Below are 27,842 nucleotides of genomic sequence, written 5' to 3' on the forward strand. Positions count from 1 at the left end.
ACAAAAGCACAATATTGTGTTTGTTTTTTTTAATATGAGCTCTTTTTTTTCTTTTTTTTTTCTTTTTTACAATATTGTGACCTCTTTTTATATCGCCAACTTCCCCACAATATCGTGATAATTGTCGTATTGTGACCTTCATATAGGTCGCTTGCACATCGTAATGCATCATGGGAGTTTTTCCTTCGGACGCCATATTGGGTGTCCGCCGGTTCACAAGGTACACTCGCGAGTTACACGGTAGAGCTTATCAACCTGATGTAATTTTCGCAGTATTTTCACGATTTACCGGAAGATCAAAAACAACGATACAGGCAGAAGGTGTCTCTGTGTGGCGGGATTGATCCTAATTACGTCCTGACCAAGGGTGATTTTTTTTTTGACGGAGAAAGCTTGCTGGCCAAATGTGACTTCTCTGGACATCTTTCCCTACCTCGTGTTGACAACATGCTCCATAACACGCCAACAAATCCCTGGAGGCTTACAATTATTTTGTAAGCGGGTGGATACAGAGTGTAAAGTGTTAACATCGCATCAGAAGAAACTGTTGCTGTTGCACGTAAGTAAACCACATGGTGTTGGTAATTCTGCACACAAAAATGTTGATTTGTTCTCAGGCTTCCTGTTATCATTGTGTTTACATGCACAGCTGGCTTTACCTGATGTGGTTTTTCTAATAATTTTATAACAGGCAAATATGGCAGAGCGTATAAGAATAAAAAGTAACTATGCACAGCCTCCCCGTGGCTTAATTAAATTTAATGCTACCCTTTCACTAGTTACATGTTACTTAATCAACTTATTCTAAATGGTTAAAGGGACACTTTACTTATTGATCCATTTTTAGCAGCAAAAAGTTGCTACTTTTTCAATAATTAATTTGGTGACGTGATTATTTTTTTATGTACATTTAATAACTTTTAAACCATTGTTAAAATGAATCGAACGCCGGCATGTTTGTTACACGTGACTAAATAACCCGGATGTTTACGTCACTAGTGTGTAAACGCTACACTATGGAAGCACTATGCAACGCAGCCGTGCATCTAGCGTCAAACCCGGAAGGATTAAACCTTATCGCTTCGAGCCAACACGACAAAATAACACTACCGAAGGAAAGTCTGCCTTGGATGTGAAAGTTGTGGCGCCAGATGGTCTTTTCGGGCACAAAATAAACTTTGACGAACGAGTGAATCAGGCGGGGGGTGAGTGGTGCTCGTGCGGGAGCTGCAGGAATGGACAATCCGCTAATGAATGTGTGCTGTCTGGAAATGAAAGAACTCGAGGATCGGTTCCTTGCGGACAATCTCAACTGCATCCTGGAACATCAGACATTCAACATGGCAATACTAAATAGACATTCTCAGGATAGCTTTGGTTGCGATGAAAGATGTGAAGAAGAAAAGTCTTGGAGGAGCAAATATCCAACAGGTAAAGTGACACACAGTACGAGCAATGCAAAACGTGTGGAACTGACGAAATATTTCAGGAAAAAGAAAAAATAGTAAAATTAAATGTATCGTCGTTACAGCACCCAACCTCCCCTAGCTGTTTTTTTTTTCTTTTTTGCGTAGCGTCCCACTGCGGTCAGGCCAGCCGCCACTCGAAAAGACGAAGTCAAGCCAGCCGCCCCAACGATTGTTAATACTGTGCATTACGGTAACGTGCCGACGTGCCCCTGCGTTGGCCACCTTCAAATGAATTATGAAATAAAACAGTCCGTGCAGTATAATAACCAATGCCCCCCCACCCCCGAAACATGCCTACCTTTCGCTTTAAATTTGCTTCGCTTCTCCGAGATCTTTCAGTGGCCGTAGTAAGACCTCGATTTGTGTCGGCTGTTGTGAGAGTGAAGGCTCCGTGTTGCTAGCAGTTGCGGCTCCTCCATCGGCTTGATTATTTCCCACGTCTGGTTCTTTAAAGATACTCGGTACTGCGTTGGGCTTTAGTATTAGGCGTGTGGCGTACCCCATCTCAAATTGTAACATATATTCGAAGTCCTCATGCCTGAAATGTTCGCTGCGCACACGCCTGCTTGTCCTTCGGGAGGTTGACAGCACTTAGCAAACAAACCATTGTCTACTCAAGTAGCTTTTTTTTTTTTTATTTTTATTTTTTATTTTTTTGGGGGGGGGGGGGGGGGGGGGTCTCGCGGGTTTTTCCTTGCCGACGCCTTGCAAAATTTTGCAATACAGTAAGGCATAACTGACGTTTGTGTCTTCCTCGTTGTTATGTCTGCGTGAACTACTGTTCCCCAAGCGAGTATACACACTAGTGACGTCACCATTTGGGGGCGTTGCAACACGGAAGTACTTCTATGTTGAAAAAAGTTAAATAAATCAATATAGGAGTGTATTCTTCAGCTCTTATGCATGTTTCGTAGCTATACTAACTATTTACTGCCAATCAAGCCATACATGTAAAATTAAAGGAGCCTTCCTTTAAGGTTAACCACTCTCAGAGGACGTATTTTTAGTTTCAGTTTCCAGTACAATAAAACGTGTTCATGGTAACTACTGAGCATACTGACAGCTTTTCTTATGATCTCACGGTTAAGGAGGCTGTCACAACACCCAATTTCTGTCTGGTGCCAGATGGCAACAATTCCCATCACTTGTCACGACAACACCAATAGTATTACCAGGTATGTATGGCTTTACTTTTTGTAGTTTCTTATTTAATTCTATGTTTCATATTTTCATTACAATGTTTGTAAAATTTTCAGATTCAGGCACAGATGAGTTTAACTGGACGGACTTCTGCGACTTTGTGGTGTGGACAAAGTGTGATTGAGCGAGTCCACCCAGATCGCTCGTTTTGGCCAGTTGGAAAAGCCAGAGTTTTTTTTCCCCAAAAAGCCCTCCTTACCTGAACTGCTCGGGAGAGCATTTACTAGATCAGCAGTGGACTTCCAGTGTTCCTGCTCAGCCGCTGTCACCTACCACTTGCTCATGTACTTCAAAGATGCAGAATAAAGTAGTTTTTTGTGCTACAGCAGATTGTAAAATCAAATGATATCACTTGAAGTGTGCCAATCTAGACTGCCAAAAGGACAGTGGTTTTGTGACAAGTGTGAAACAAGGATTATTGGGAAAACTGTAACACAGTACTGGTACTTGTCTTACATTAAACAAATTTAAAAGAGAGCAACTTTTCCCTCTGTACATAGTATAATGAAAGTCATTGCGTACCCCATCAACATTACATCATACCGTCATCTCAGGATGGTAGGCACCTGTGCTAAAATAAACTACATTAATTAACAGTTCAATTTTTAACCCTGAAATTACTACATCTAATCATTATTCACTTCATTTTTTGTGCTTTTAGAAATAATAGAGATTTATGCCATTACTTTAAGAGGGACCATATTGCACATTGAGTCAAATCCTGTCATTTGTATTATGTATAGCTTTGTAAACAAACCCAACAATAGAATTTGTATAAACGCTGCCTTTATTAGCGCCAAACAAACAGTCGCATGTTGTCCTCCTCCAATGCTTTGATGCTCGCCTTCGTTTCCATCATGTCATTGGCAATCAAGTCGGTGTGGCATGAGATCCCTAAAGAAAAAAATAAAGAAAAAAAATCACAAAAAAATACGGTACCAGTAATAGGTTTAATATAGTAAAGTAGTATAGTTTTGTTGTCAGTGTAAAAGAAATGTACACATTTTGTTGCATTTTTTAATGTATGAACATTGCTACAGGCAAATACTTATTTCTATAAACACTTCCAAATGTCTCTAAAATATAAGGTGCGTGTACACACACAAACAAACACATACATTCACTCATGCATACAATATATCATGTAATGAATTCTGAGTGGCATACCAGAGTCAATGATGTCAGCAGTACTTGAGGGTACAGGTTAGTGGAGCCATCTGGCTGCATAACTGCAACAATCTCTGCCACTTCGAGTCGTCTTTTCTTTGCTTGTCTCTCCTGTGCACGTTCATATCTTGGCACCGACTGGGCTGAGACATAGATGTTGTAACTTGGGACCCAACTTTAATGTTGGAGCCCAGTCGGGATGATTGGACAGAAAAACGGGCGCAGGGCGACCTGTTAAAATAAACAAATATATAAACAAATAAAATATGGAAAGACTGGTTATTTTACCGCAGTAGGGTGGCCGTGAATAAGTTCTTTAGCATGATGTGTAGGCTACCGGGGGGTCTGTTTTCTTGCATCACCCCCGGGGGTCTGTTTTCTTGCATCAGCCCCTTCTGTCTCTTTTTTTTCCAAGTTTACATTTTGCCACCAAAAAACATGTTATCGGCATTAAAAGCCCAAGACTAATCAATCCAATTTCAGCAGTAAACACTTTGCACTGGCACTACTTGGGTGAAAATGTTCGATGTTAGCTTTCGGCTAACGTCCGCTAGCCAGCTTGTACTACCGAACTTGCTTGCTCATGAATCCAAAACATAAGCAACTTGCCCATATATGGGCGGTCGAAACGTTATTAATCCTCATGCATTAAATAAAGGTAAACAAGCTTACCGCTCACAAAGTGATCGCTGCACACATGAGCCCAAAGTAACGACTTCCCTCCGGAGTCCGCACTCCTCTGTCTCCAGGCCCTGGTTCCTAATTATTTTCGGAATTCGGAAAAAAGACCGACCATTTTCCCCCTTGGCTTTGTTCGAACAGCCAACGATGCAGCAACAATGTACCATTTTAAACGCAGAAAACAAACGTGATAGATACGTGTTAGACCGAATCTCTACGTAAATGGAGGCCACCCAGCATGGCGACTACGAGAAATCCGAGGCGGAAGTGACGACATGTGCAAGCGACCTATTGTGAAATTGTGATGTTTGGATATCGTTACATCCCTACTCACTACACTGAAGACGTTATCAATGGGAAAAAAACACGATCTGTGATATAGTTAGGGAACACTTTGATTGGAAGCTTCCAGAAGAATCCGGTTTGCATCTGGCGGGAAGCGGCAACACACAAAAAACAACAAGTGGAGTCCAGTTCGAATGTGTATTTATTCATGATGACATCTGTGCCACCCTCCATATTCAGCTGCTTTTGGCTATAAAACCCCCCACGGCCACCGCCACCAGCAGCAAACCTGTCTGGGCTCCTAATTGACTGAGAACAAAGCAGGATTTTTTATTTTTTTTTCCCGGCTATCTGGGGTATCCAGTACTATTCCCGGCAAAAACAACATTCAGCACATTTGTTGTGTATTTGCAGAAGCGGCGGCGGCGGCGCCGCACGCGCCCGCAGGGACGCCGAGCGCTGACAGATGAGTGATGGAGAAACAAAACGAGTGTCAGTCGGCGTAACTCACACGAGTGCAAGCGACTGCGCTGGCGATAACGTGTTGGCCGCATCACAAAGACAAGCATGCGGCGCGGTGACCGGGCGACCCCCACGGGGGAGCGTGGCAACAAAACAAAATCAATCCGACTAATTAGCTCCCTTTCCTTTTGATATCGGCGGCCGGCGCTTTTGGTACCTGCGCCTTGTGGGGGGGATTTATTCGACTTGATCCACCTTAATACCACAACTATCACCTTGCAATTAGAGTTACCCTCAATACTAAAATAAAAAAAATACACTCACAATATAGCAACATACAACTGAAGCAGTTAAAAATCAATATTTATCTAAAGCATCACATAAATATAAAATAAAATAAATCATACTCATCAGTGTCGTACGAAAGCCTTTTGCATTCACTTGAAAAAAAATCTGTTTTTCTGACTAATTTTAAGCTTTGTTTTATTGTGTATTTTTTTTATTCTGTTTTTCGAATTATTTTTTTTTAGTTGTTTTATTGATTTTTTTTCTGTCAAAAATATTCCGAAAAACGGGGAAAAAATATTCAGAATATTACACACACACACACACACATATACATATATATATATATATATATATATATATATATATATATATATATATATATATATATATATTAGGGGTGTGCTAAAAAAAAAAATCGATACGGCAATATATCGTTGCGGGCCTCATCACAATACACGTATCGATACGCAGGGTCAGAATCGATATTGCTCGTTAACTTTAAATCGGCAGTTCACGCTTGCCTTTGCGGCATGCATTGTACCTAAAAAATCAAAACCAGCAGCGTCTTTGAAGTTAATTGCCTTCAATTAATGCAAAAATAGCTCACTGGTGATTGGACACTGTGTCTTGCTAAGAAAAATGAAAGCAGAGGAAGAATGTCAACATTTATTTATTTATAAACTTAACATGGCATGTGTCGCAGTGTACCAATTTTCCTATATTTTGTTTAAAAAAATAAAATAAAATGTGTCTTATTTGGGATACATATGTATGTATATATATATATATGTATATATATATATATATATATATATATATATATATATATATATATACATACATATAATGTTTTTTAAATATTCTTTTTCTGTTTTACGGAATATTTTTTTTCTGTCAAATAATAATCTGAAAAACAAGAAAAAATATTGAGAAAAACGGGGAAAAATTACTCAGAAAAAGAGAAATAAATATTCAGAAAAACAGAGGGGGAAATTATTATTATTTTTTTTAAAAAGGAAAAAAATATTCTGAAGAACAGAACACTAACTTTTGTTTGTCGGAGTATTTTATTATTATTATTATTATTATTATTATTATTATTATTATTATTATTTTATTTTACTTTTTTTTTTTTTAACCTCTGAACTCCAAGTCTTTTGCAGGCTAGACTATCATTCTAATTTAAGCATTTTATGGAGCATCTGCAACAAGTCACTCCGAATTTAGAGATCAAAAAATTACTCAGAAAAATATTATTCTGATTTTTTTTTTTGTTACAGTTAAACATTTTTTTTCCTGTTTTTCAGAATTTTTTTCTGTTTTTCTGAGTAATTTTTCCTCCTGTTTTCTCAATATTTTTTCTTGTTTTCAGATTATTTTTTGACAGAAAAAAATATTCCGTAAAACAGAAAAAGAATATTTAAAAACAGAAAAAAACTAGACAAAAAACAAAACAAAACAATGCTCCCTCCCAAAAAATTAGTCAGAAAAAGTCTGTTTCAAGTGAATTCAATAAGCTTCTGGACACCAGAAGTGCTGATTATTAAATGCATTAAATGTGTGCATGCGTGTTTTTCTATTAAAAGTGGGCTGTAACAGGTAGTGCTCAATTAATCGGCCGATTAATTCATAAAAAAATCACTGTAAGTGCAACAGATATGTCTGCCATCTAGTGGTGAATGGTGATATTACAGATTAAAACTAAAATCAAACCCTGCATTTTAGCAGTTTTACATCTGTAGGTTTTTTTTTCATATTTGTCCCATTTATTCAATATTTATTGATATTTTCTTCCATTCTCACTGTTTATATTGTTCACCAGTAAACACTAAAACAATGTCTTGCATTTGAAAAAGTATATATATTTTATTTTTCAATGTGCATAGGAAACTGGTGGCATTCAGTAAGGTGCGCTAAATAAAGAAATGAAAATCCCTTTTCATTTCTACATTTTGTTCTACAGCGTTAGCTTTCAAATGCACCTTTAAAGTATAATAATGATTGCGGTTCTACCCCTCATCTTGAGCAACAGATGCGATTAGACTGTGCAGCTAATATGGTTGATCACGCTTGACATGCAGTCCAGGGAACAGCGAGCGAGCGAGCGAATTCCCTTGCTTTGCTGCCCACTTGCCATTCAGGCCTTTCCCAGACCCGCTCGAGCTGCTCAACAATGATTGCTATTCTTTTCCTTTTTTTTTTCTTTCCCGCGCCCCCGCTAAACAACCCACACTCCTTGGCTGCCCTGCTGGCGACACACAGCCTTGCATTTTCATCACGGCTTATGTGGGAAATCAATGGAATGGAAACCCAAACATGGCGTTGACTTAAATTAGCCGCACATATTACGGAAAATTGACTTTTTAATGGCTCCTTTTACAAATAGTTGCCTTTTGTGGAGTGTCTACCCATCCGGCGAGTGTGAAATTAAAATTACACAACAAAAGTAAATCTTTTGAGCTATCTATTTACAAAAAAAAATGTGTCTTTGGATGAGCTGCTCTGAATTTTTGCCTGGCTCATTTGCATCATTTGAAAATGTATTTATATTCAAAAAGAGTTGCAGCTAAGCTCCCGAGACCAAAGCGAGCAGGTCAGGAAGCTAGCAAGGCTTCAGGAGAGAATAGGTCACACCCCTTAAAGGCGCACATCAACATGAATGCTAGCGTGTGTATGTGTGAGTTTTCTCTTTATGGAATCAGTTCAATTCATTACATTATACTATATTATTCGTTATTAAAAGCATAGCAAAAATTATGCTTTTTGCGGGGCTAGCTTTTCAATTAAAGGGATACTTGACTCATCGAACAATTTTTAGTAGTGAAAAGGTAATATTTTGTCCAGAATTAATTTGATAACTTTATTATTTTTCATGTACAATTAATACCTTAAAAAGGTAATTTTTCTATTTACTGTCGACTGATGATGACATCACCTGTGCTGAGGAAGTAGGTAACGGCCAATCATGGCTCACCTCTTTTCTGGGTTTGGTCAGTAAACTGAGCCATGATTGGTCGTTACCTCCTTCCTCAGCACAGGCGATGTCATCATCAGTCGACAGTAAGGAGAAAAATGACATTTTAAAGGTGTTAATTGTACATGAAAAACAATGATGTTACCACATTGACTCATTCACTGGCAGCCATTTTCACTGAAGCAACCCCCCTTCGCTCCCAATTGTTTTACTGGATTTTGACTGATTTTTGCAAGGCCCACAGATTATTGTGTTCTATTGCTATAAAAACATGGAACTTAGCAAAAGAAAGATTAGAATCTCTCCTTTCATCAGGGAAAAAAAAGTATATTTGATCCCCTTTGCAGCAATTAGTATTAGGATATAGCTAAGTTTCATCAATATTCACATTCCTGTTGAAAACACTGACAAAAGGAGCTTGTCGCAACATGGCTCATCTCTTATACTCTACTGCCACCTGCTGGCCGTTTTTGTAATAGCTATCATTGCTTTAAGCCACCTCTTCATGTCAGATGCTGCATCAAAGCCCTCTGTATGCTCTTGTATAAAACAAAACAAAACAAAACATCAAAAATATGTAAATATGTTTTTGTGAGTGAAAGTATTAAAAAACGTGTTTAAACGTTTTTGGGTTTGAATGGGTTGAATTGAATTATAGACAAAATATTAACTTTCTACTGCTGAAAATGGCTCAATGAGTCAAGTATCCCTTTAATTTCAATAGAAAATGACTTGAGTTACGAGTTCGGTCACAGAGCCAATTAAACTCATACGCCAAGGTACCACTATGAGTAAAACACCTGGGAAGTGTTTTAAATGGTGGAAAAAAAGTTATATGTGGATTAGTGCTGATGCGGGTGCATTTACGAGGCGTCTTCCCGAGTCAAATGGGTCACAGGACAACAATGACTGAACCAGGGGACGCTCAACCCGCCACACTGACTGCAGTTAACACCAATTACAAGTCCAATCGGCCCCCCGTTTGTCCAACAAAAGCACAGTGAGCGAGCGTGCTGGCTGCAGCATCAAAGCTAAAATCCACGCCCCCAACCCGAACGGGCTGCATCCGTCTGGGAGCTCCAAGGAGACGCGAGAAGGAGAAGCTTTGTTCCTGGCGTGCTATCGGGAATTTGCATTCTCCAAATCGCGGCCTTCTCTCCGCCGGACTCGACGGGCACACCAAACAAAACGCATTCTTCAATTGTGTTGCTATTCGAATGCAAATCAGATATGTTTATTTTTTGGGGAAAAAAAATAAAAGATACTCTGCGTTGTCATTAGGTGATAGTAGTTTCCTTTACACCAGCTAAATTTAATCCAGTTGCAACCCTGAAGCTCGTTTTTGCCCCGTCTCTGCACTTACTTTGGTAGGATGTTGAACTGCTTTTATTATTCTACATTGTCACAGAAAAGTAAAACAAAAAAAAACAAAAACAAAAATCTATTTAAGAGATGTAATGGTCTCCATTATAAGAGTTGGCAAATTAACTGCAAAAAAAAAGAAGGATTCTTTGAAGTTAATTGTCTCCAATTAGGTTTTTTATCCCTTCTCACTGAGCAGAGAGGCAAGGGGTGAGCAGTTACGCAGGTGGAAGTAGCGAGATGAAAAAGACACTTTGCAAGCACTTTTTGCCCTTGTTTTTAAATGTTTATTGTCCTGTAAAAAAAAAAAAAAAAGATGCCAGTGGGTATTATTGTCCCCAAGGACAACATGAGTAGCCAGTACTGTTCTAAAAATAGATCACACTGTGCCTTACTAAGAATAATTACAACAGAAGAATGCTACCATTTTATTTATTTAAACTTAACAAAGTACGTTATTGGGAAAAAAACAAAACTGTTTATTTACCCCATTTTTTTTTTAAGTCATTTTAGAGATGGAATTTTAATACTGTGATATTTTTGCTCATGATTATCACAGTCAGAATCTAATATCAGCCCATATCCAGTTTTAAGTAATAATTACCAATCATAACAGTCCCCCGCCTCCTTTTTTTTTTTTTTTTTTTTTTTAACATATTATCGGTAATAGTAAATAGTGATGATACTAGTTTTCGTACAGAACGTCTAGATTAGGGGTGTCCAAACTACGGCCCGGGGGCCATTTGCGGCCCGCCATACGTTTTTTGGCGGCCCGCGGCAAATACTAAAAATAATTTTTCAATGCTGTTTGAAAAAAAAAACAAAAAGAGGGTGCATTAAGCATTTTTAGCTATGCAAAGACACAAATTTGTAGCTAATAATTCAGTTCTATAAATAGAAATAGTTTCATCCACTTGTTTCTTCATGTCAGCGTCCAATTTGTGAAAACATCATATTAATTAATGGTTAATTATTAATGGAAAAAAAAAACGTGAAAACATCACATTAATGGTTAAGTGTGGTCAGTTGACGACTGATTGTTCTTGTGGTTCAGAATGTCAAGTTGGGATCAGCTGCTGCTCAGTGGAGAGGCATATCTATTATAGTGACACACAGGGGTCACTATTTGCCTTGTTACTGTTAGAAGTTTTCAATAAGTAACTGTACATTATATCAACAATTTATCATTGCTTCATTGATTTTTACCATGTTTAACTCATTCACTGCCATTGACGGAAAAAGACGTCAAATGATGCATTTTTTTGCTGGTCTGGCAATGAATGTGTTAATAAATAACTAAGGTTGCAGCTTTCTATTTTTCTGTTATGTGGCCCTCGGAGGAAAACGTTTCGACACCCCTGGTCTAGATGTTTCACTTTCTAATGCCTAATGCAATTTGTGGTACATTAACGCAATTTGTTTGCCTTTTTTGCAGCACTTATTTAAAAAAAAACAACAACAGTTTATTAACTGTTTAGTAGTTTCAAAAAAGAGAAAATTACCATCCGTGTCCGTCATCCAAGTATAAAAACAAGTTAACTTAATACCCCAAGCAGGAGGTGGTTTGGCCTGTGTTGCCGTGACGACACAGGGCGAGTAAGCTCAGCCCCTTTAAACTTCCCTGCACATGTGGCTTCTAAATCAGGCAGACAAGTCAGAGGGCGGCCTGCAACCACTCCACTCAGCACAGCAACAGGGGAAAAAGAAAAGAAAAAAAGAAAGTCAGACAGTTTGGGTCACGGGCGTCGAGGAAAGAGTGAAAAGAGGCGGGGGGGACGTTGTGTTATTGGGAAAAAGCTGACGAGAGAGCAAAACCAAGTGCAAGTTTGCTCAGTAAGGGCCACTCCGCTCGCGTCCTATTTTTAACACCAGCAGACGAATTATTGCGAGGACGCTCGACAGGAAACGGGGGAAAAAGCGGGGACGGCGTCATGGTAAGTTTGCTTTCGCTCGGGAAGTGTCGAGTGGGCGTGGAGGTGGGCCGAGCTGCATTCCCCTTTAACTCTTTCCTAGCCAGGAGATTTGAACTGAAAAGTTTCAGGACAGTCAAATAAATGCTAAGTTGGATGGTACAACGATAATAACCTGCTTTAATTCAGATTGCTTTTGTATGTCCTTTTATTAGCAATAGCTTTTTTTTTCAGGTGATTTTTGCCCGCTTGGTTTAGCTTGTTCGCTATAGGTATTTCTTATTTTGTTGTTTTGGAGTCCTATTTTTCTTATTATTATTTTCCATCCTGATTTTCTTTGCGTTACTTTTCGTCTTGTTTGATCTTGGTCGTAGCCTCTACAGTTATCTGTAATAGTAAGTTGTTCATATCGGAAACCAGGAAAAAAAAAACTTGCTTTAATTTAGCTTGTTTCTACTTTTGTGTTCTTTTGTTAGCAATAGCATTCTTACAGGTTATTTTTGTTCGCTTAATTGTTAGCTAGTTATTACTTGTTTCGTTGTTGTTGTTGTTGCTGTTGTTGTGGCGAGTCCGATTTTAATCTTTTTTTTCGATACTGATTTTCTTTGCGTTACTTTTCGTCTTGTTTTATTTTGCTCGCTAACATTTACATTTGTTAGCGTTATCTGTAATAGTAAGTAGTTCTTATCGGAAACCAAGAAAAACTCGCTTTAATTTAGCTTGTTTCTAATTTTGTGTGTCTTTTTGTTAGCGATAGCTTTCGTTCAGGTGATTTTTGTCCGTTTATTCGCTAGTTATTACTGTTTTTGTTGTTGCTGTTGCTGTTGTGGTGGTTCCGATTTCAATCTTTTTTTCGATACTGATTTTCTTTGCGTTACTTTCCGTCGTTTTATCTTGCTCGCTAGCCTCTACAATTGTTAGCGTTATCTGTAATAGTAAGTAGTTCTTATCGGAAACCAGGAGAAACTCACTTTAATTTAGCTCGTTTCTAATTGTGTGTGTCCTGTTGTTAGCTATGGGGTATATGCCACGGAAGAGGCGGGACTGTTTTTTGCACAACAGTTTGTTTCCGGTTGGGTTTGCGACGTGCGGGCTGCGTCAAAAATACTTTTGCTTCCGACTTTGTGCCCCTGGGTTGAGCGTTCGCAACCCGGACCGGAAATAAACTGATGTGCAAAATCACGTCCTGCCTCTTATACCCCATAGCTTTCTTTCAGGTGATTTTTGTTCGCTTGCTCGCTAGTTATTTCTTATTTTGTTGTTGGCGTGAGTCCTATTTTAATCAGTTTTTTCAATACTGATTTTCTTTGCGTTACTTTTTGTCTTGTTTTATCTTGCTCGCTAGCCTCCACAATTGTTAACGTTATCTGTAATAGTAAGTAGTTCTTATCGGAAACCAGGAGTAACTCGCTTTAATTTAGCTCCTATCTAATTTTGTGTGTGCTTTTGTTAGCATTTTTTCCCTGAACATTTTCTAGCTAGTTTTAGCTTGCTTGCTAGCTAGCCATTTATTTGACTGTTTTCTATCAAAGTGCCTCTAGATGATCTTTAAATGTTCTTGTTTCTGATTTCATGTCATTTTATTAGCAATCATTTTCACAAACAGCTGTCAAATAGTTTTCACTAATTTTAGCTCACTCTCTTTACTTTTTAGCATTGTCTGTAGTAGCACCTCCTACAATTTTTCTCACAGTTTATAGTTTTTGTGTGTGCATGGAACCAATGTAATTACCGCGATTTGTGAAGAAATCAAGTCCTCGGCTCACATTTTCCAGCCATGTTTGTGTATGGGGAGAAGGCGGCGAGGTGAGGGGGGGTGTCGGGTGACGGGGTGGCTCCCGGCCACACATTTGGTTTCAATTGCGTGGTCCCTCCGGGGAAAGGGAAGCTGCTATAAATAAGTAAGACGAGGCCGAGTGGCGCAGAGTGAAGCTACCGACTGCTGGCTGCAGGGAGCCCAGCGAGTGGCCTAGTGAGGAAAGACAATATTTGCTCTAGGCTCGGGCCTTTTTTGGGACCGGTTCAAGTCTGGAATCTTGATGTGTTCAAAGGGTTTGAAGCTTATTTGAAGAACATTTAGATGTTCTTCATTTTCTGACTTAAATATATAGAAAGCATATTTCGGCATGCTCTCGAGCCTCTCAAGTTTTTAGCATTATCTGTAATAGCGCCTCCTGTGGTGAAACAATATATTTGCTTGTTTCTTTGTCCTTTTGCAAGCATTCAATTCCAGAACTTGAAGAAGATGTTTTTCGTTTTTGGACAACATGTTGTTTTTTGTGTGGCAACCAAAACCTGCTCTCATAAAGCGTCCTTTGAGATGACTCGATGCAGCTGTTGTGAAAAATAATGAATAATTCGTAATTGATGCCCGGGGATTCGGCGTTATTCCGCTCTCATTATCTCCGTATTTACAACGAGGATATCGGCGGACCTCCGAGACGCCACGCGGCCAAGATCATGCTCGATTAAGATAATTGAGAAGGAGAAGATTTGCCCTTTTGTGCTGCGGACGATCACAAACGAGAAAGTATCTGAACTTTTTGTTGTTTTGTTCATTTACGACTTGAATAGACCTGAGTGTTAAAACAAGAGTTGGGATTGTTAAAGTCTCATTATTCCGTTTCTGTGCGGAGGTTCGAGGCGGATCGCCTTAGGCTATTATTGATTACAAGGGCAGAAACATTGCGACGTTGTTAAAACACACTAAAACATTGTGTTGTTATTAGAAATGGCAGTCAAGTTAATGATGGAAAACTGCAGTCCGTGTGAATCAATCCGTAATTAGCATTAATGCAAAAATATGCAGCATCGACTGCAGCCACCTTTGTTTAGAAATGCTTTCAGTTCTGTAGGATCCTTGATCTGATATACGAAATAAGACTCCAATTTTTAGAGAATTGTGGCTTGAAGATTGCTTCGTAGAACCCGCACTGGTTTGACATAACAATTTGACAGAATTGTGTCCCTGCGGCACAATCCAAAATGAGCATTCAAGCTAAAGATCTTTGAAGCCATCCAACCTCAAGCATCTTCAGTCAGAAACTTCCTTAATTGTGGCTAGTAGAGTGCTGACGAGAACCCACACTGATTTAGTATGACGCAAATGTTCCTGGAACACAATTCTTGATAACACTCACAGAATTATTTCAGTTTTTTTTTTTTTTTTTTTTTTTTTTTTAAGTTCCCATTCACTTTTTTTTGAATTTTTTTTATTTTTTTATTATTAAAGATAATTTTAACACAAACCTACCAATGAAACAGACAACTTAATTTGTAGTAAAAATCCTCTCTAATACCTTTAATAAAGTATAAATAAATAAACAATAAATAAACAATAAAGTATAAACACTCTAAATCAACTCTTTGACCATCAAAAACGTTTAATAACGATTAGTAAAATCATGATGCATGCCGCCAAAAACATGAAATGAGGTCAACTCCGTTTTGTTTTGTTTTTCCCAATGGGCAGTACAGCGTCTAAGTGCAGCGCTGCCTGGTCAATGGCTTGTGGAATCAAAAACTATGGCCAGCAGATGACAGCATCGTATCTCTTTTCAATGGGCTGCCGGTGTATGAAATTACAGTGAAACATGACGGAATCTGATGAAATGGAACGTTTTCAAGGATGGCATGGATGATCAAAGTCTTTGTCACATTAAACATAATTCACAGAGCGTCACTAAACAAAAAATATTAGTGTCAAAGTCGCTGTTGTGGGAAAAAATGTATCTTCACAAAAAGCTTGTTTTCTCCTTATCTTTTCAATTTCCACTTAACGTCACTCAAATTACTTATTTTCAAATGGTGATTACTAAAGAACGGAATAATGTAGAAACATGTTTTTTTTCTAACGAAAGAATGGAATGCGATCTTTCATGTGGTACGCACCTTGTATATGTAATAAAAGCACACAATATTCTGTTTGCCTTGAAAGATGAGTTAAAATGCTCAAAATCGGCTGGCACTGTGGGGGTTGTATTTTTTATTTTTTTTTGATAGCGTGTGGCAGTAAAAGAGTTAATAATAATGAGAGTATTTATTTAAAATACATGAAGTATATTGTTTGAATTGCATAATAATCAGGTTACCTATACACGATAAATTTACTGCTATGTGAAAAACACTTATGTCCAACACTGCCATTTTTTTTTGTTTTTTTGTTTTTTTGTTTTGGGGATGAAACTGAATGCAGACATCCCAAAAACGTAGAAAAAAAGAAAAAAAAAGTAATTATAATTATACTCTAATTAATAAGTACTCTAAAAGTAATTATACTCTATTAATACAAATTAAACCTGACGATTACGCATTTCAAATAAATAGGCTTTATCAGACTAATGAATATGTATCATATGTTTTATTTTGTAGGTTTGTAAAATGTATCTAAAAAAAAAAGAGTAAATGGGAAGTTATTATGTAAAAAAAAAAAAAAAAATCTTTAGTTTGGTTTGAAATATTTCTGAGTGTTAAATTAGTGGGAAAAAAAGACCCTTGTTTTGATAGGAAACAATCCTCTGATATTCAAAAAGATTGTGGCTGCTCAAGTATGGACTAAAACCATGACTAGCATTAGCATTAAAAACTAAATTGTGAAGACTCATTTTCTGGTAAGATTCACAAATTTAATAATATGTATCAAAGACGATTGGGACTGGTAGAGTGTCGAGTAGAAGCCCACTTTTTTTTTCCCCCTCTGCAGTTGTTTTGATGGTCTTGTTGTGAAGCAGACAAGGCAGCCCTGGCACGTCGCGCGCAAACGCCCCCAACCCCAACGTTCCGCCGGGCAGCTGTCACTCGGCACAATTTTAGTCGGCTCCCCAAATACCCAGCGGCCTTCCAGCCCGTGACCTCGTGTCTCCGTCCCCTTCGTGTTTCTCATTCCGCCCCGTTCCTCTTCACGCCGTAGCGCCCGCCAAATGACACCACCCTCCCAGGACAAGTCCCTGCCAAGTTTTTATTTTTTATTTTTTTTTAAGGCTAGACTTTTACTAGCTCTGTATTTCAAGGCGTCCTTATAAGGTGTCCTCCATGGAAAGCCGTTGGATGCTCTACGACAACTAGTAGAATGACTGGGACACACTAGTACAATCACTTTTTCTCCCACCGCTAGTGTCTTCTATTGTACAATTAAACCTTACCGTGCTCCACTAGTATAACCACTAGTCCCAACTAGTTGGCACATGTACTTTTGGCTCACTAGTAACCTTCTACTATTGTTAAAAAATGGCATGCAGTTGAGGAAAAACTCTACTAGTGCACCCTTGTCGTTCTACTAGTGAGGACAAGGAGTGTACTAGTTCATGAACCTTAAGGTAAATAAATTACGGGTAAATAAATGCTCAAGCATTTATTTTTGCGGGGGAATGTCATTTCTCCTCACGAGTAAAACAATTTAGCGCACTAGTAAAATGACTTGCTACTAGTAACGCTTGTTCCGCCACTGCATGACATTTCTGCAAGTAAGTAGACAACATTGGTATACTAATTGGGCAACTACATGTTACTAGTGAAATAAAAAAAAGTTGTCAACTAGTGCTACTACTAATACTAGCGAGCTGTAGTTGTATATTAGTAGAAAAAAAACTTGACTATGACTATATGTACTAGTAGCTTTATGGAACGCTGTTTTTAGGCATTTATTCAATTTGTTCCATGTTCTAGTATGGCAATTGTCTTCACTAGTATCTTTGGCATAAAAGTAGGACACTATGTGTAACTAGTTAGGCAAAGATGTGCACTAGTTAGCATCAGAGCAATACTAGTACTATCATTGAAGAGCAAGATGTTCTCTAGAAGCATTTTATAATTTCACTAGTCATGTTAGTAAGTCTGTCCATGCACTAGTATGCAGATTTTTCTAATGAGGCAAAATGGTACACTTGTTGACAACAGTGTGCTGTAGTACTAGTAGCATAAAAGCCTGTGATAATAATGCACAGATGTTAATTAGTCAACACTATTGCCTCAAGGTTTGTCATACTAGTGTGCAGAAATGTCATCCTCACGACTTCCTAGTGAGGACAAAGGACGTACTCGTATATGGACCTTAAGATGGATATCAAGAATATGGAATAAATGCTCAAACAACTGTTTAACATCCAAAACAGCTTCTCTGTGACAAAAAAAAAAAAAGCGCTTCCCCTTTGGATGTTTATGATGGCATTGATTTATGATTTAGTGTCCCGCCTTTGGCGATATCGTCACTTTGTTCCCGCGTTCAAGGTTGCGCTTTGCAAGTCGGTCGTCGCCCGACAACCGTCGAAGCGCACGCGCGTTGAATAAAGGCGCGGCGCAAGTGAGACGAAAATGAAAGTCAATGGAGAAGCGGAAGAAGCGGACGCGACAGTCGTGTCATTTGACCCTGGAGGCGACACAGCAGTGCACTTATGCCGCCATTTTGTTCACCTTGTCAACTGAAAAAAAAAAAAAACTCGTTAAATTTACATGACAGTCGCATTGTCGAGCCTGGAAATGTAGAACTGCGTAAAAACGGGTCTCAAAGTGGACGTTTTGGGCAAATGACGCATTTAATTAATTAAAGATCGCAATGAAATACTAAAACTGCTCGACTGTGAAAATGGAGAACTTGTTTGCTAAGTTACTAAAACGGTAAACTCCAACACAGTCGTAATGTTTGTTCGTTTAACACTTAAATACATTGAAAAGTGAATTCAGAAATTGGTTTTTAAATGCATTTTATTTTTTACAAGAGAATTGCTGAAAGCAAGAGAACTACGTAGTACTGAATTGTGTAGCATTGAACTGGTTTTCACTATTAGCTTTCGGGCAAAACAGACACATGTGACACATGGTACAGTCCGGTATGCGTTACCTCGCCCCCATTACATAAGAAATCCCATCATGGTTACACCCGAAAATGGATCTACTGGTGGTGTGCAATACTGCAAATTTTGATATCGAGCCAATACCAAGTAAATACAGGGCCAGTGTCGCCAATATGTGATAATTTTATAAAATGATGGTATTTTTTTTTTATTAATTAATTTTTAAGTAACTTATTTTTCACATACAATTAGTACCTTTAAAAACACATTGTGCAACTTGCTGTCGACTGAAAATGACATGACCTGTTTTCTAGGTTTGGTCATGTGACGTTCACAAGCTGAGCTGTGATTGGTTACCTGAGCACTTGGGATGTCATTTTCAGTCGACAGCAAGTTGCAAAATGTGTTTTTAAAAGTACTATTTGTACGTGGAAAAATAATGAAAGTATCAAATTAATTATAGACAAAAAATTAACTTTTTATTGCTATAATCGGCTAAATAAGTGAAGTATCCCTTTAATAAATGCTTAGGTTTTTTTTTGTTTTTTTAAAATTGTGGATTACTTGTGCGCAATTAAAAAAAAAACAAAAAAAAAACACCATGGGCTCAGGTAACCAATCACAGCTCACCTGTTTTCTAGGTTTGGTCATGTGACATTCACAAGCTGAGCTGTGATTGGTTACCGGAGCACTTGTGATGTCATTTTCAGTCGACAGCGAGTTGCAAAATGTGTTTTTAAAAGTACTAATTGTACATGAAAAATAATGAGAATAATTTATTATAGGCAAAATATTAATCTTTGACTGCCAAAAATGGCTAAAAAAGTAAAATATCCCTTTAATCACAATTCCTTTTTAAACAATGAACAGAAATAGGACAAAGTTTGTTGATAAATAGACTAAATAATTTCAATTATCAATGTTTTTTTCCCACAAACATTAAAACCATAACAATTTCTTTCTTTTTTTTTTACTTTCTTAAACAAAATGCGCAAAGTGATTATAGGAAAACAAATTTAAACAAATGCTTTATCATATATTGTTCAGAAACTACAAGTCCAAAAAAATAACAAAAAATTATGCCTTTGTTGCACTTCTTTTATGGATTTTCTTTTCGACATAAATAAGATTTTAAAGATTATCATATAGAGAATATAAAACATAAAACAACAAACAAAACAATTTATAGTCAAAAGTACAAAACTATGTGTTCAGGCAATTTTCTACAAAAAATGAGATGCTAACTCGCGTGACGGCACACAATCGAAATACAGGAGGGGAAGGCGGGATCAAGTCTGCCATAGTGTCGGTGTGGTTGCTATAGAGTGCCTCATTGTTGGCCATAAATGCACGCACAACACAATAAGAAGTGCAGAAGCGGCAGGAGGAGTGAAAAAGTTGGGGGAGAGAAAAAAAAATAAAGTCCAACTTAACAGGCAGAATTTGGCGACTTTACAGTGCAAGGACGAGAGAATTTAATTATTTGTTTGAAATAAATAATGATGACTTGACTTGACTTGAAAAGTCCAACTTGCCACTCAGCCAAGGTGTGTAGAGGAGCTTTTGGCTGATGTTGCTCCAAAAGACATTTCTGAATAAGGATCACAAATTTGATAGAAGCGTTCTTGCAGATACCTGATGAGAAAATCATGTCACCTGACTGCTCATGGCGAACAGTCATACGTTATTTAGCTTCTGTTTTCCACTTAACCGTATCTCATAAAAAAAAGTTGCTGGCCTCTCAATGTGTCGGGCGAGCGGACGTTGTCATCGTTTCCAGCTTTTTGTTTGCTGTGTCACGCCGCTTGACAGTGGAGCCAGGCCGATGGGCACTTAACAGGAATGTTATTGTTTTAGCAGGCTAGCAAAAGCGGTGTGGCACCTTGGCGCATGCTAATGTTCATTCAGCTGCGTTCTTAAAAAAAAAAAGGGGGGTGGGGGGTGGGGGGGACAACCGGACCTTTACAGAGAGCGTTACGTCGTGTTCAAAGCGCCGGTGAAGATAAAACGGGCCAGACAGCCCGGGGAATTTGTGCATTGAAGATTCATCCGGAATTGCGTGTTTTGCATAAAAAGTATTGTTAAGGACATGAACTGACTGTGCTGAGACGCAATAAACACTGGGGGGGAAAAAAACAGCACAGACCTCCAACAAGGCTGCCAACAATCTTGGATGGCTTTCAGAGAAAAATCACTTTGATTGGTTGTTGTTTTTGTTGTTGTTTTTTTCGACATCTGTGCTCAAATTCAGGGCAGCATGTTGACCTAGCGGTTAGCACGTCTGCCTCACCGCGCTCTGTTTTGCCTCAAGACGTGATTAGTCAATTATTCATTTCACCATTACTGAAACAAACAATCGAAACGGTGGCCTAAGCTTTCTACACAATATTATACAAGAACTTCAACTAATCTCTCGCACCTAGATTCGATTTTCTTCTTAATCAAAGTGGGATGGAGATGTGAGAGACGGCGATCCCTTTCGTCTCGCGGGAGAGGCGACGTTTCTCTCAATCTTGTGTTGGGTATATTTCCAGAAGCTCACTTCAGCCCACTTCAACTTCAAAGCAAGCCGACAAATCCTCATGCCACCCGAGTCAAGTGCCATGACCTCCCTCGCCCCTTGGCTAAAAATACACTTTGATGCTGGTGGGTGGTCATAAGTGTTGGACGAGCTACTTGACAAGTGTAATATAAGCTACTCGTTACTGCTATTTGAAAGGGGTTACTTGTTACACAGGGTTTACTGTGTCACAATTGCAATGCATTACAGCAAAATACATGATTTCAAGAATGACGTTCAACTTATTTACAGTATTGATGGACGTAAACAACAATGCAGCACAGATTACAAATGGGAGCAGTGTGTGAATTTGCTCTTAAAATGGCTACTTCAAACCAAAATGGCCGACTTCTCGTTAAATTTTGGGTAAGGGTCCTTGAGACTTTTTTTGTTCATCCTCTTACGAAAGACATTTTTTGTGAAACTGGTGTTGGGAGTTCATTTATTTTTGTACTTAGGGTTCGTGTCTACACTACATTAGATGAAAAAAATGTTAGCAATAATTTAGCATTGTCAGTCTGTTTAGGATTCTGTTTCCGATTGGGGGTGGAAAATTTGTTGTACAAACTCTGGAATTCACCCCAAAATGGCCGATTTCAACCAAAATGGTCGACTTCATGTTCAATTTTGGCACTGGGTCCTTGAAACTTTGTTGTACATCCTGATATGATAGACGTTCATCCAACTTGTGTCAATTGGTAAAACTGGCTATTTTTTTTCTAACTTTTTCAAGGGAAAGCCCTGGGAATTCATCAAAAATGGTTTTAAACAAAATGGCTGACTTTCCGATGCATTTTTTGTGTGTGTCTTAATGGATGTAGACTTTGTGTCAATCAAGTTGTGAGCAAAGATTATATTTAACTTTTTTTTTTTTTTTTTTTTACTTTTTAAGAAGCACTATCAATTTCTAAGAGAATTGTGGAGAGGTTTGCAAGTTGAATGTTAATATATATATATTTTTTTTACTCAGATATTGGCCTACTGATTGCTCATTTGGGCGATATTTGCTGAAGCATTTCCACATATGTTATTGTGATTTTTATTGTCCACACATTTTTGCCGCCAAACAACTCCCAGATAATACTTCCAATTTACACTGTTCAAATTTCAACTAGCTTCAAAGATTCACGACCTCCCGGGGTATATATTGTCTGATTCCACATTACTTACAGTATGTGCACAATTTAACGTTTAATATAAACTTTTCCCCATTCATTTTCAATGGGACAGACATTGAACATTTTCTAAGTATCACTTTTCACGCCCACTTCCATACATATAACTTATCATAATTACCAGCTGTCTGATACTGCTCAGTGGCACAATTGGTAAAGTCCATTGCCCAGTAACCAGGAGGTCATAATTTCATAATTTTATCTCTCAATTTACTTCATAAGCATTCTGCATGCATTCAAAATAGCTTTCAGCTTTCAGCATTACCACGCAATTTCTCCAGAAATTGCACTTAGTCTAGTCCTAATAGAAGTTTATCAAAATGCCATACAAACATTTGAATTCACCCGGATTGGCTGATTCAAACCAAAATGGCCGACTTCCTGTTCAAAATGGCCGACTTCCTGTTGAATTTCCAGCATGCCCATCCAAGTCATGTCAATTTCTAAAACAGAGTATTTTATTTTTTCAGCACTCTGAGTGACTTTTGATCCGGTTGAGCAGGATATGCACGCTTGTCGGTGAACCATCCTTTGGAGACGGACTGAAAAGTGAACAGCAGACTGTTACCCAGCTTTTTCCTCCTCCTCCATCCAGCTTTTATCCTCAAATGCATTGCTTTATACTTCCAGACAGTAAAAAGGAGAGAGGAAAAAAAAACACACACACACAACTCCCTAATCACAGTAAACACTTTAACGAGTTTCGTCCCAGACAAAGCTGTTTTTTCAAACAACAATAAAGGCAAAGAAAGTGGGCGGTGGAGAAAAAGAAAAAAAGGATGAGAAAGCAATAAATTGTCAGCCGGTTAAGGCGTCGAACGCAGGCCCGGCGGCGAGTAAAGCGAGAATGCACGTTTACAGTAGATAGATGAGAAACTCGGTCCTCTTTTAGCTTTATTCCTAATCTGCGGCGTGTGCGGCAAATGTTTCGTGTGAGCGCTAAGTAGCTTAAGCGTGCTCGGCGGCGGCTTTGATAATAATGACGACGACGACAGACAGAAAGCGTTGTTTAAGAAAACGCCGAGTAACTGCGACCTTTCCAGGGTGCGAAACCTTGTGGCCAATTTCATGCTTGTTTTGGGGGATGTGGGAGGAAGCCAGAAAACATGTCGCTGGCAACTGGATTCCATCCCAGCTGACTTTCGGCACCATGAATCACATACAAAGACATTCCAACACAATACGATGCAATCCAAGCTTCTGTTCCGTTAATTGTCTCCTTTCACGTTGTGATCTATTGTATTTTTAATTCCAATATGTATTTCAATTTCATTTGGCAGCCGGTTGAAAAACAAAAAGTATTCCGGACGGCTGTTTTCCTTGGCGCGTGGTTGACTTTGTAAAATCGGCAACCCCCTGATCTAAAAAGCCGTAATCCTGGACCGGATTCAAAGACACCTACAGTGGCGTATCGGAGGGAAGTAGAAGTGACTTTGCCAGGCTTAGCGTGAACTGGCATCCCGCCGTCACCGCGACGACGTGTTGGATTTATCCCAGGCTCGGAAATCTCCAAAAAGCCTTTTGCCTCAAACAGATGAGAAATAAATTGGCGGGCGGGTGCGGGGAAACGAACATTCGAACAAAATAACACAATTAGTGTCGTAATTCTCCTTCATGATCCAAATGACATCGTTTGGGCTTTAGAGAGAGAGAAAGAGAAAAAGGAAAAAGTTAATTAACTTTCTGAACGGAACTGTTGGGGCTGAAAACCCTGAAAATGATGCCTTCATTTTGGAAATTTGTAATTTCCAGCAGCCTTTCTATGCGTCACCACGGTAACGGGGAGGGAGTTGACTCATTTATTGTCATTTTGCATCAGTACAGTGCAACAAAATTCACTTAATAGGATCAAATCATCCAAGAAACATGAAAAACAAATCGGTCATCCACAAAATAATTTGCCATAACTTATTATTATTATTATGTATTCTTTCCAGAATAGAATAATAGTAATGGTGGGAATGTTGAAGCATTCCCACATATGTTATTGTGATTTTTATTGTCCACACTTTTTTACCGCCAAACAACTCCCACATCATACTTCCAATTTACACTCTTCAAATTTCAACTAGCTTCAAAAATTCATGCCTCCCGGGGTATATATATCGTCTGATTCCACATTACTTACAGTATTTGCACAATTTAACATTTAATATAAACTTTTCTCCATTCATTTTCAATGGCACAGAAAGTGAACTTTTTTAAGTATCACTTTCCACGCCCACTTCCATCCATATAACTTATCATCATTACCAGGTGTCTGATACTGCTCAGTGGCACAGTTGGTAAAGCACATTGTCCAGTAACCAGAAGGTTATAATGTCATAATTTATCTTTCAATTTACTTCATAAGCATTCCACATGCATTCAAATCTTAGCATTCACCTATTAGCATTTAGCTTTCAGCATTCCCACACAATTTCTCCAGAAATTGCATTTAGTCTTGTTATTAGATGCAATAGTATGATAATAAAATTGTATTTTTAAAATGCCTTTGATAAAAATGACTTTTTAAAATGTTTTTATGTTTTGTATTTTATTTGCGTTTTGTGTGCTCTTTCTGTCACGTGCCACAAGAGGGCGGCAAAGCCCTGGCTAATAGTTGTTAGTGGTACTTTCTGTGTATTTTCCGAAATCAAACATCCTGCCAGCAATGCGATTGAAATGTTTATGTTGCAAAATACAAAAGTGTTTAATAAACTCTTAATACGGTTCGTTTCATTAACATTTTTAGGGTGCGTCAACTTGCTTGCGATGTTTGTTGCTATTTGCAGCCTGCAGTGTTTGCAAGGACACGGAACTAACATTTTATTTATTTGATTGAATTGCTCCAAAATGAAGATCATTTCACGTTTTTGCCTTCATTATCGGAGATGGACACCTTTTCCTCCTTTTAAAAAATTATTTCAAAGGCAATTTCATTTAAGCGCCTCGTTTGCTATTCAGCGGCGATTAATTAGCGATACGCGTGGAAGTGTTTGTCACGAGTGCCGCATGAAAAGAAGTGTTTTTATTTAAGGCTTCTTTTTTTTAGTGTAGAAAGCATCGCTTTGACTCCAAGCAATTACTCCGCCGTTGTTAATGATCGAGATGCAGCTGGAAATTAATCGCACAAGGCCAGAGTGAAATGAAATGTTGCGTTTTGCTGTATCTGCGCGCTCCCCCTCGGGACAATCTCACACTTGAAATGAAAAATGATACTTTTGGAAAGGCAGGTCAACACCATGTCGCTCGACACCCTCCCCCGAAGAAAGACAGCGACGCAAAATTGCTTTTCTGTTTATTCTCTTTTTTTTTTTTCTTTTTTTTTGCCAGCACTTCTTCGCATTCACCTCGCGGTGAGAGGCTAACGTCTTAATCATAATTGTGTCATGAACCGTAAACACTCATATGCTTGGCGCGGGGAAGGCGCCTCGGGCCGACTTGCAAAAAACAACAGAAAAAAAAATAAAGCACAGAATATTAATAACAGTGGCGTCGTTCTGAGAGACTTTTTTTTTTTTTTTTTTTTTTTTTTTTACAGTCTGTTGAACTTGATATGGGATAAATAAAAGTCAGCTAAATATAGCACAAATACCAGGACAATTGCCCATTAAGGTGAAATGTGGAGTTCCTCCTGGACTGGTCACCAGTCACCAGTCAATTGCGTGCAGTTACAATTTCATCCATCCATCCGCCATCCATCCATCCATCCATCCATCCATCTATCCACCATCCATCCATCTATCCGCCATCCATCCATCCGCCATCCATCCATCATCCATCCATCCATCCATCCATCCATTCATCATCCATCCGCCATCCATCCGCCATCCATCCGCCATCCATCCATCTATCCGCTATCCATCCATCCATCCATCCATCCTCCAACCATCCATCCTTCCACCCTCCATCCATCCATGCTTCCTCCACCATCCACCATCCATCCATCCATCCATCCATCCATCCATCCATCCACCATCCATCTACCATCCATCCATCCATCCATCCATCCATCCATCCTCCATCCATCCATCCTTCCACCCTCCATCCATCCATGCTTCCTCCACCATCCACCATCCATCCATCCATCCATCCATCCATCCACCATCCATCTACCATCCATCCATCCATCCATCCTTCCACCCTCCATCCATCCATGCTTCCTCCACCATCCACCATCCATCCATCCATCCATCCATCCATCCATCCATCCATCCACCATCCATCTACCATCCATCCATCCATCCATCCATCCGCCATCCATCCATCTATCCGCCATCCATCCATCCATCCATCCATCCATCCTTCCACCCTCCATCCATCCATGCTTCCTCCACCATCCATCATCCATCCATCCACCATCCATCCATCCATCCATCCATCCTTCCACCCTCCATCCATCCATGCTTCCTCCACCATCCACCATCCATCCATCCATCCATCCATCCATCCATCCATCCACCATCCATCTACCATCCATCCATCCATCCATCCATCCATCCATCCATCCATCCGCCATCCATCCATCTATCCGCCATCCATCCATCCATCCATCCATCCATCCATCCATCCATCCATCCTTCCACCCTCCATCCATCCATGCTTCCTCCACCATCCACCCATCCACCATCCATCCATCCATCCACCATCCATCATCCATCCAACATCCATCCATTCATCCATCCATCCATCCATCCATCCATCCACCATCAATCCATCCATCCTGATAACAACACCAATGATAAAGTAGTCAAGGAGTCCGACAACCAATATGAGCTGATATTTATGTAAAAAAGGAAATAAGTATTGTTGAACACTTTGTTTACCATCCATTTGATTTTGTGAAAATCCTCTGACGTTTTCTTTGGCCGTCGTGACCTTAAATTTAAACCCGGTCAAACTTTTTCATCAGCCAATGGTGTTTCCGTAATGGTTTTTGTTTGGCCGCTTCATTGTACGAGCGTATGAAAGCGCCGCTGGCTCTCGGCCATTCGCTCGACTCGTATCAGCACGGCCGCCGAGGGGTTGCGGCCATTGGCAACGGCGGCTCCTGGCTGGTCCGGGTCCACGTGCAGTCCATAAAAGGGCCAAAGCGGGCAGCTGCCTGGCTGTTTGGCACTAAGAAGTGGCCAATAACATTTTGTAAAAGCTCTTTTCTCCGTGTAATCAGAGACATACTTTGTTTTGTTGGGATTTTTTTTTGGCTGCTGTTTTTTTTTTTTTTGTCTTTCACTCTGTGCTTGGTTGAAGAAGAGAAGTCGCAGCAGTGCAGGAACGAGGTCCAATAGTTTGTTTTGCCTGTAATTTGCTTCTCCTCCCCTGTAGTCCGTCCCTGCTTTTGGCACAATGAGCCTCTTTCAGCCTGACACATTACTGGTGCGCCATCACTAGAGGATTTTTTTTATTTTTTTTTGGTCTTTTCAAGAGAGCCTTTGAATACATTGTCACATTGAATAATCGAGTCAGACGGAACGGCAATTAAATCTGATTATCGCCGCCAAAAGTATTTTTAGCGCTTCCGGCGATACCGCTCCCGAAA

At 39.1% G+C, this 27,842-nt stretch overlaps 1 protein-coding gene across 4 annotated transcripts in view; it reads left to right on the forward strand.

Annotated features, from left to right (window-relative positions):
* The window catches only part of sgcd (sarcoglycan, delta (dystrophin-associated glycoprotein)), a 233,126-nt gene that overhangs the window by 140,936 nt on the left and 64,348 nt on the right, over positions 1-27,842 (forward strand). The window contains exon 1 of one of the 4 annotated variants that reach the window (XM_077505375.1): positions 11,548-11,822. The exons of the other annotated variants lie outside the window; for them this stretch is intronic. Coding sequence (XP_077361501.1) covers positions 11,820-11,822 — 3 coding nt within the window. The 5' untranslated portion in view covers positions 11,548-11,819. Of the gene's footprint in view, positions 1-11,547; positions 11,823-27,842 lie in introns of those variants that run through there. 4 annotated transcript variants of the gene reach the window in all.

This window comes from Festucalex cinctus, chromosome 18, assembly GCF_051991245.1.
Source record: "Festucalex cinctus isolate MCC-2025b chromosome 18, RoL_Fcin_1.0, whole genome shotgun sequence".
NCBI classification, from domain to species: domain Eukaryota; kingdom Metazoa; phylum Chordata; class Actinopteri; order Syngnathiformes; family Syngnathidae; genus Festucalex; species Festucalex cinctus.